At 49.1% G+C, this 10,338-nt stretch overlaps 1 protein-coding gene across 1 annotated transcript in view; it reads right to left on the bottom strand.

Annotated features, from left to right (window-relative positions):
• cdt1 (chromatin licensing and DNA replication factor 1) overlaps nt 1–9,513 on the bottom strand; it is a gene marked incomplete at both ends in the record, with an annotated part of 25,028 nt that extends 15,515 nt beyond the window's left edge. The window contains 4 exons of the mRNA XM_080507366.1: nt 3,034–3,547; nt 4,303–4,536; nt 4,639–4,759; nt 9,398–9,513. Of these exons, the coding sequence (XP_080363492.1) occupies nt 3,034–3,547; nt 4,303–4,536; nt 4,639–4,759; nt 9,398–9,513 (985 nt within the window). The remainder of the gene's footprint in view (nt 1–3,033; nt 3,548–4,302; nt 4,537–4,638; nt 4,760–9,397) is intronic.
• Nucleotides 9,514–10,338: the final 825 nt, after the last annotated feature.

Below are 10,338 nucleotides of genomic sequence, written 5' to 3'. Positions count from 1 at the left end.
ACTTCAGGATTAACTCTGGTTTTCTCTTATCCAGGTAACTTCAGGATTAACTCTGGTTTCCTCTTATCTAGGTAACTTCAGGATTAACTCTGGTTCTCTCTTATCCAGGTAACTTCAGGATTAACTCTGGTTTTCTCTTATCCAGGTAACTTCAGGATTAACTCTGGTTTTCTCTTAAGGTAACTTCAGGATTAACTCTGGTTTTCTCTTATCCAGCTAACTTCAGGATTAACTCAGGTTTTCCATATGACGCTGGTTCAGGTCTTCCCTGGATAAATCACCATGGTAACCGCCTGTGAATGTCTCAAGCCAGAGCAGGACAGGTTTTCACGTGATCCCACCGAAGAAGTCCTGGATGATCCGGGTAACACCGTAACCACCGGCAATGATTTCCCGCCAGCCCTCCGTTCAGGTAGCGAGCACCGAGGAAGGCTCTCTGAAGGCGGAGCTACAACGCAGCCGTCTGCTGATTGGTCAGTGAAGAACATCACTAGACGTTCCCATATTTAAAGGTTTAATCTGCAATAAAACCTCCTGTTGTTTACGTTCTCTGCTTTGTGCTCACTGGTTGTTTAGTGAACTGGTTGATTGAACCGTAGCGCTCCACTGCCCCCTGGTGTTCAGCTGCAGACGCTCCTCTCAGTAACAGGAGGCGGAGCTTCAGCAGGAGCTTCAAGGTGTGTCACGGAGAACCACTCGGACGGCCACTTGCGTGTTCTTGGCCGACGTGTCCCGTCACAACCCCACCTACACTTTAACCCTACTTTCTGTGGTGGTGACAGAGTTGGGCCTGGGGGAGCTTTGCCATAGTGTTCCCTCCAACCCCTCCCCACTCCATCGAGAACCAGGAGTTTGACAGAATCAATCAATCCTGGTCTCTTTGAACGATGTTCCAACTCTGTTTGGCTCCACGAAGGCTGATCTGGAATCATGAGCTTCATAATAATGCTCATGCTGACACAGCTGCACCAACAGGAATTCATGGAAGCACAACTCCTGTCGTCACGGCGATGAATTCCTATTCCAACAGGAAACAGTCACACGGAGGAAACTCCGCCTCCAAACCAGTGGAGGTGAAATGTAAAGTGAAGAAGTTCTGCTGGAACCAAGTGAAAGTGAGTCCTTCTATTGTCCCTCAATTCATGTGTTCTCATCTCACCAAGTCAGGAAGGTTCTGCTTGGATTCTTCATAATCTCAGATTAACTGCTCCTCTATGGTAAAGTCAGCTCTCTGCAGGGTTTCTCCCTCTGTGATTGGTCACACGCTGCAAGCTCCGCCCCTTTCATGTCAACGCTTTGATCCTGGAGGGAAACTCTGGTTGAACTAGTGACTTGATAACCTGTTAATGCTGATCAGATCCACAATCTCTGGATTAGTTAATCCTGGAAACAGAGATCCTGGTATGTTAATCCAGGAAACATATCCTAGTATGTTAATCCAGGAAACAGAGATCCTGGTATGTTAATCCAGGTAACAGAGATCCTGGTATGTTAATCCAGGTAACAGAGATCCTGGTATGTTAATCCAGGTAACAGAGATCCTGGTATGTTAATCCAGGAAACAGAGATCCTGGTATGTTAATCCAGGAAACAGAGATCCTGGTATGTTAATCCAGGTAACAGATCCTGGTATGTTAATCCAGGTAACAGATCCTGGTATGTTAATCCAGGTAACAGATCCTGGTATGTAAATCCAGGAAACAGAGATCCTGGTATGTAAATCCAGGAAACAGAGATCCTGGTATGTTAATCCAGGAAACATATCCTGGTATGTTAATCCAGGAAACAGAGAGATCCTGGTATGTTAATCCAGGAAACAGAGATCCTGGTATGTTAATCCAGGTAACAGATCCTGGTATGTTAATCCAGGAAACAGAGATCCTGGTATGTTAATCCAGGTAACAGAGATCCTGGTATGTTAATCCAGGAAACAGAGATCCTGGTATGTTAATCCAGGTAACAGATCCTGGTATGTTAATCCAGGTAACAGATCCTGGTATGTTAATCCAGGTAACAGATCCTGGTATGTTAATCCAGGAAACAGAGATCCTGGTATGTTAATCCAGGAAACAGAGATCCTGGTATGTTAATCCAGGAAACAGAGATCCTGGTATGTTAATCCAGGAAACAGAGATCCTGGTATGTTAATCCAGGTAACAGATCCTGGTATGTTAATCCAGGTAACAGATCCTGGTATGTTAATCCAGGTAACAGAGATCCTGGTATGTTAATCCAGGTAACAGAGATCCTGGTATGTTAATCCAGGTAACAGATCCTGGTATGTTAATCCAGGAAACAGATCCTGGTATGTTGATCCTCAGTTATAGTACAGTCAGCTGGTTAGCTGACCTGGACTCTGTAGACCAGAACCAGCCCAGTGGCCCCACAGTGTCAGGACCAGGCGGCTCCATCAGAACCAGACTCACCTTGGTGCTCCCACCTCCACCCTTCCTGTCCTGGAGGTTCTGGAGATCCACATGGCTCCCCTGTGAGGGTCTGCTCTCAGGACCCTCCGGACCAGGACCCGCCGGACCAGGACCCGCCGGACCAGGACCCTCAGCCTGAAAACAACACAGAAGGAGTTGATGTAATAAAAGCGTGAGGCTTTTAACCAACAATAACAACAACAACAACAACACAGAAACTCTCCCCCTGGAGGAAAAGTTACATCAGTGGTTCGTATGTGTGTGTGTGTGTGTGTGTGTGTGTGTGTGTGTGTGTGTGTGTGTGTGTGTGTGTGTGTGTTGAACACTTGAAGCTTCCTTCAAGCAGTGAAAAAAGGCTGCAAAAGGAAATGTTCCTGGTTCTGCAGGTTTGTTCCTACAGCCTCACCTTTGTTGGCTGATCAAGTGTCTTAGTGAGGTTGTCTCTCTCGGTGAGGTTGTGTCTCGGTGAGGTTGTGTGTCTCTCTCGGTGAGGTTGTGCCTCTCGGTGAGGTTGTGCCTCTCGGTGAGGTTGTGCCTCTCGGTGAGGTTGTGCCTCTCGGTGAGGTTGTGCCTCTCGGTGAGGTTGTGCCTCTCGGTGAGGTTGTGCCTCTCGGTGAGGTTGTGTCTCTCGGTGAGGTTGTGTCTCGGTGGGGTTGTGTCTCGGTGGGGTTGTGTCTCTCGGTGGGGTTGTGTCTCTCGGTGAGGTTGTGTCTCTCGGTGAGGTTGTCTCTCTCGGTGAGGTTGTGTCTCTCGGTGAGGTTGTGTCTCTCGGTGAGGTTGTGCCTCTCGGTGAGGTTGTGCCTCTCGGTGAGGTTGTGCCTCTCGGTGAGGTTGTGTCTCTCGGTGAGGTTGTGTCTCTCGGTGAGGTTGTCTCTCTCGGTGAGGTTGTCTCTCTCGGTGAGGTTGTGTCTCTCGGTGAGGTTGTGTCTCTCGGTGGGGTTGTGTCTCTCGGTGGGGTTGTGTGTCTCGGTGAGGTTGTGTCTCTCGGTGGGGTTGTGTCTCTCGGTGGGGTTGTGTGTCTCGGTGAGGTTGTGTGTCTCGGTGGGGTTGTGTCTCGGTGGGGTTGTGTCTCGGTGGGGTTGTGTGTCTCGGTGGGGTTGTGTCTCGGTGGGGTTGTGTGTCTCGGTGGGGTTGTGTCTCGGTGGGGTTGTGTCTCGGTGGGGTTGTGTGTCTCGGTGGGGTTGTGTGTCTCGGTGGGGTTGTGTGTCTCGGTGGGGTTGTGTGTCTCGGTGGGGTTGTGTGTCTCGGTGGGGTTGTGTCTCGGTGGGGTTGTGTCTCGGTGGGGTTGTGTGTCTCGGTGGGGTTGTGTGTCTCGGTGGGGTTGTGTGTCTCGGTGGGGTTGTGTCTCGGTGGGGTTGTGTGTCTCGGTGGGGTTGTGTGTCTCGGTGGGGTTGTGTGTCTCGGTGGGGTTGTGTCTCGGTGGGGTTGTGTCTCGGTGGGGTTGTGTGTCTCGGTGGGGTTGTGTCTCGGTGGGGTTGTGTCTCGGTGGGGTTGTGTGTCTCGGTGGGGTTGTGTCTCGGTGGGGTTGTGTCTCGGTGGGGTTGTGTGTCTCGGTGGGGTTGTGTCTCGGTGGGGTTGTGTCTCGGTGGGGTTGTGTGTCTCGGTGGGGTTGTGTGTCTCGGTGGGGTTGTGTGTCTCGGTGGGGTTGTGTGTCTCGGTGGGGTTGTGTGTCTCGGTGGGGTTGTGTCTCGGTGGGGTTGTGTCTCGGTGGGGTTGTGTGTCTCGGTGGGGTTGTGTCTCGGTGGGGTTGTGTCTCGGTGGGGTTGTGTGTCTCGGTGGGGTTGTGTCTCGGTGGGGTTGTGTCTCGGTGGGGTTGTGTCTCGGTGTTCAGGGTTGATCAATAAAGTTGTGTTGAAGGTTAAAACAGGTGTCTTACCTTCATGGTCCTCTGGGGGACGAGCAGCTTCTTCCTGGCCACCCTGGTTGTTGTCCCCCCTGGACCCGGGTCCCCCCCAGGCCGCCTCTTCTTGGGAGAGGTAGAAACCACCGCGGCCCCCAAGTCGAACTCCGCTTCGACCGAAGACCGCTTCGGGGTCCGGGGGCTGCCCGGGACCGGGACCAGACCCGCAGCCTCGTCGACGACCCGCACAAAGGAGCAGAGGACCTGGTCCTGGTCCCGGGTTGTGGAGGAGCAGAGGATCTGGTCCTGGTCCCGGGTTGTGGAGGAGCAGAGGACCTGGTCCTGGTCCCGAGTTGTGGAGGAGCACAGGACCTGGTCCTGGTCCCGGTCCCGAGTTGTGGAGCCGCTCCTGAGCTTGGTGGTCTTGAGGGTCCGGCCGCCCCCCCTCTTCTTTCGGGAGTAGAAGTCCGTGACCCGGGCCTGGGCCATGGTTCTGGACCGGTCCGGAACACGGAGAGAGTCCCGCTGAGACAGAAACCCGGGACGAGGTCAGGGTCTGGGTCCAGGTCTGATGAGTCTCCGTCCGCCACGCACAGGAAACACAATACGGGTTCCCGCGAAATCCAACAAACCACGCCCCGTTTCTGACGTCACCGGAAGAAGCGTCAAGACCGTAGACCTATAAACGTAGAAACCTAGACTTTAGCTAGATAGAGTGAGAGTTTATTAACAAACGTCCAAACATATAAAAAGAAAGCAGAAGAACGAACAGAATGAATGAAAAAGGAGAATTATCCAGAGATCACGTGACACACGGTCCACTGTTACAATCTGTGTGTTACATGATTTGAAAGGCGGCAGAAAACAAGTATAACTTTTTTGTTTCACATCTTTGTCTTGCAAATCACACACAAGCTTAACTCATATCTACATTTAGGCTGTGAGCACTGACATATGGAGGACTAATTGAGCAAAAAATACATAAATACACCATTAAAAAAATAACTAAATGTGTCATCAATTTCTTAAAATTGGAATTAAATATATACCTGTTATTAATTAATTAAAATACCAATTAATTTTACGTGAAATACATATATAATTATTTCAAGATTTAATTATTTCATTGCCTAAATAAAATATTTAAAGGTGTCATTAATTAATGTAATTGGAATTAAATATTTTTATGTGTCATTAATTAAATTATGAATTCATTTCACGGAGAAAACATATTCTTATTATTTCATTGACAACAATGGGATAACGGGCCGAGGCAGGAGGGTCCAGCACCCAGACCCCCTGTGGCGCCGCTCTACCAGTAAAAGCTCAACATGCAGAAGGTTAGGAACGATGGAGGGCACTGGCAGATCATAGGGCCGGAGGAGAGAGAAGGAGAGGGGGAGGAGAGGGGGAGGAGAGGAGGGGAGGAGGCAGAGGAGGAGGGGGGAGGAGGCAGAAGAGGAGAGGAGGTGGAGGTGGAGAGGAGGAGTAGAGGAGGAGAAGGGGAGGAAGAGAAGAGGAGGAGGATGGGAGAAGGAGCGGAGAGGAGGAGAAGGAGAGGAAGAGAAGAGGAGGAGAAGGAGAGGAGGAGGAGGAGAAGGAGAGGAAGAGGAGGAGAAGGAGAGGAAGAGAAGAGGAGGAGGATGGGAGAAGGAGCGGAGAGGAGGAGAAGGAGAGGAAGAGAAGAGGAGGAGAACGAGGGGAGGAGGTGAAAAGGCGCAGGAGAGAAGGAGAGAGGAGAAGTGGAGAGGAGGAGGAGAAGAAGAGGAAGAGAAGAGGAGGAGGATGGGAGAAGGAGCGGAGAGGGAGGAGAAGGAGAGGAGGAGAGGAGAAGAGGAAGAGAAGAGGAGGAGAACGAGGGGGAGGAGGTGAAAAGGGGCAGGAGGGAAGGAGAAGGAGAAGTGGAGAAGAGGAGGAGGAAGCAGAGAGGAGAGGAGGATGAGGAGAAGGAGAGGAGGAGGAGAGGAGGAGGAGAAGTTGAGGATAGGAGGGGGAGGAGGAGAAGTGGAGGAGAGGAGGCAGAGGAGGAGGGGGGAGGCAGAAGAGGAGAGGAGGTGGAGGTGGAGAGGAGAGGAGGAGAAGGAGAGGAGGAGAGGAGAGGAGAGGAGGAGGAGAAGGAGAGGAAGAGAAGAGGAGGAGGAGGAGAGGAGGAGAAAAGAGGAAGAGAAGAGGAGGGAGAACAGAGGGGAGGGAGGTGAAAAGGGGCAGGAGGGAAGGAGAAGGAGAAGTGGAGAAGAGGAGGAGGAAGCGGAGAGGAGAGAGGAGGAGGAGGAGGGGGAGAGGAGGAGGAGAAGGAGAGGAGGAGGAGAAGTTGAGGATAGGAGGGGGAGGAGAAGTGGAGGAGAGGAGGCAGAGGAGGAGGGGGAGGCAGAAGAGGAGAGGAGGGGGAGAGGAGAAGGAGAGGAGGAGGAGAAGGAGAGGAAGAGAAGAGGAGGAGGAGGTGAGGAGGAGAAGTGGAGGGAGAGGAGGAGGAATGGAGAGGAGAGGAGAGGAGGAGGAGGAGAAGGAGAGAGGAGGAGGAGGAGAAGTGGAGGAGAGGGAGGAGGAAACGGAGAGGAGAGGAGAGGAGGAGGAGGAGGAAGGAGAGGAGGAGGAGGAGAAGGGGAGGAGGAGGAGAGGAGGAGGAGGACAGGAGGTCTCAACAGTCTCTGCCAAATCAAACTGTATTCATATCGCATTTTTCATATAATTAATTGTAGCAAATTCCTTCACATGCTTTAAAAAGAGAAATAACACCCACACACACACACACCACCAACCCTCTCTCTACAGTCTCTACAGAGTCTCTACAGAGTCTCTACAGAGGGAAATAGTCTCTACAGAGGAATAGTCTCTACAGAGGAAATAGTCTCTGCAGAGGAAATAGTCTCTGCAGAAGAAATAGTCTCTGCAGAGGAAATAGTCTCTGCAGAGTCTCTACAGAGTCACTACAAAGTGTTTACAGAGTCTCTACAGAGGAAATAGTCTCTGCAGAGGAAATAGTCTCTACAGAGGAAATAGTCTCTACAGAGGAAATAGTCTCTGCAGAGTCTTCTACAGAGTCACTACAAAGTGTTTACAGAGTCTCTACAGAGGAAATAGTATCTGCAGAGGAAATAGTCTCTACAGAAGAAATAGTCTCTGCAGAGGAAATAGTCTCTGCAGAGTCTCTACAGAGTCACTACAAAGTGTTTACAGAGTCTCTACAGAGTCTCTTCAGAGTTACAGTGTCTACAGAGTCTCTGCAGAGTCTCTTCAGAGTTACTACAGCGTCTACAGAGTCACTACAGAATCACTAGAGGCTCTACAGAGTCACAACAGAGTCTCTACAGTCTCTACAGAGTCTCTACAGAGTCTCTTCAGAGTTACTACAGAGTCTCTTCATAGTCTCTCAGAGTTACTACAGAGTCTCTACAGAGTCTCTCCAGAGTTACTACAGAGTTACTACAGAGTCTCTCCAGAGTCTCTACAGAGTCTCTCCATAGTCTCTCCAGAGTTACTACAGAGTCTCTCCAGAGTCTCTTCAGAGTCTCTACAGAGTTACTACAGAGTCTCTACAGAGTTACTACAGAGTCTCTTCAGAGTCTCTCCATAGTCTCTCCAGAGTTACTACAGAGTCTCTCCAGAGTCTCTTCCAGAGTCTCTACAGAGTTACTACAGAGTCTCTACAGAGTCTCTCCAGAGTTGCGACAGAGTCTCTACAGAGTTACTACAGAGTCTCTCCAGAGTTGCGACAGAGTCTCTACAGAGTTACTACAGAGTCTCTTCAGAGTCTCTCCAGAGTTACTACAGAGTCTCTTCAGAGTCTCTACAGAGTCTCTCCAGAGTTACTACAGAGTCTCTATAGAGTCATGACAGAGTTACTACAGAGTTACTACAGAGTCTCTTCAGAGTCTCTCCAGAGTTACTACAGAGTTACTACAGAGTCTCTTCAGAGTCTCTCCAGAGTTACTACAGAGTCTCTATAGAGTCACGACAGAGTTACTACAGTTACTACAGAATCACTACAGAGTCACTAGAGCAGGGGTGTCAAACTCATTTGAGCTCAGGGGCCACATGGAGGAAAATCTATTCCCAAGTGGGCCGGACCAGTAAAATCATGGTATATAACTTAAAAACAACAACTTCAGATTGTTTCTTTGTTTTAATACTGTCCAAAATAGTACAAACACATCATCACTATGAATCATAAAACACTGTTCACAGAATTCTGAGGACAAAGATCACACAATGCCTCAGTGATTCACAGAACCAGAACAGGATCACAGACCACAGAACTACATCAGGGTGTTATTCCTCAGCCAGCAATGTAGATAAAAATAATAAAATCCTGTTGCATCCAACAAGTGCAAGAACCAGACACAAATCAAGAATAGGGTAAATATACAAATAAAATAAATTAATACCTGCATCTTTTAGCTTTTACCATCAATATCAGGCGTCACATTCTGAGTGACAGACAACTTCAGGATGTGATTCAGTGACTGTGTGAGTCTTGAGCACAGCTTTGTTTTATTAATGCTCATTACAGAGGAAACCTGCTCACAAAGATACGTGGTTCCAAACATGGACAACAGCTTTGTCAAGTTGGAGGAACCTGGCCAGAGGTTCTGATCAAATGTGTCCAAGCAGCTGAGGCAAATCCCTTCAAATCCCAATCACACTGTAAGTCAATTATTTCAAGTTGGATGTTGACGGTCAGATCAGAGGGATTCACGGTGAATGGCGAGGAAAACACTTTGAAGTCTTTCTCAAGTTCACCAAAAATGTGAAAACGTTGCTCAAACTGCCGTAACAGTCCCGTCATTTTATCTTTGAAGCGCTTCAAGTCTGCGCCACATTGGTTGGCCCAACATGTTTCAGACAGGAAGTGAGCTGCAGCACCACCGGAGAGTTGCGTCTCCCACAATGACATTTCAACTTGAAAGCTCTATGCTGTCATAATACTGTGTGACCACTTTGTTGCGCCCTTGCAGCTGTTTGTTCAACGTATTCATGTGCTCGGTCACATCCACCAGAAATGCAAGGTCCTGCATATGTTCTCCGGATGGAATTCTAACACCGCTTTGCCCTTTTCTTCCATCAACTGTTCAGTTTCTTCTCGTAAGTCCTAGAAAGGCCTCAGCACAGCCCCTCGGCTGAACCACCTTACCTCTGTGTGGTATGGCAAGCATAGATGTGGTCTTTCTCTCTGAGAAGGCTGTCAAACTGACGGTGATTCAGGCTTCTGGATCGGATGAAGTTCACCGTTTGGAAGACCTCCTTCATGACGTTGTCCATTAATGACTTACAACACAAAGCCTCCTGGTGCAAAATACAGTGAAAAGTCCAAAAATCACGTCCTCCATTTGCAGATCGTACTTTCTCTCTGAACTTCGTCACAACACCTGATTATTCCCCGACCGTTGATGGTTCCCCATCTGTATCCAGGCTGACCAGTGGACCGTCCAGTCCGACCCGGTCCAGGGCGCCGACCAGTGAAAATATCAGCTGTCGTTGTATCTGACATTGGTACCATCTCCACAGTTCTATCTGACATTGGTACCATCTCCACAGTTCTATCTGACATTGGTACCACCTCCACATTTCTATCTGACATTGGTACCATCTCCACAGTTCTATCTGACATTGGTACCATCTCCACAGTTCTATCTGACATTGGTACCATCTCCACAGTTGTATCTGACATTGGTACCATCTCCACAGTTGTATCTGACATTGGTACCATCTCCACAGTTGTATCTGACATTGGTACCATCTCCACAGTTCTATCTGACATTGGTACCACCTCCACATTTCTATCTGACATTGGTACCATCTCCACAGTTCTATCTGACATTGGTACCACCTCCACATTTCTATCTGACATTGGTACCATCTCCACAGTTGTATCTGACATTGGTACCATCTCCACAGTTCTATCTGACATTGGTACCATCTCCACAGTTCTATCTGACATTGGTACCATCTCCACAGTTCTATCTGACATTGGTACCATCTCCACAGTTGTATCTGACATTGGTACCATCTCCACAGTTGTATCTGACATTGGTACCATCTCCACAGTTGTATCTGACATTGGTACCATCTCCA

This window comes from Blennius ocellaris, assembly GCF_963422515.1.
Source record: "Blennius ocellaris genome assembly, chromosome: 13".
NCBI classification, from domain to species: domain Eukaryota; kingdom Metazoa; phylum Chordata; class Actinopteri; order Blenniiformes; family Blenniidae; genus Blennius; species Blennius ocellaris.
This window is presented reverse-complemented; position numbering and strand designations above follow the sequence as displayed.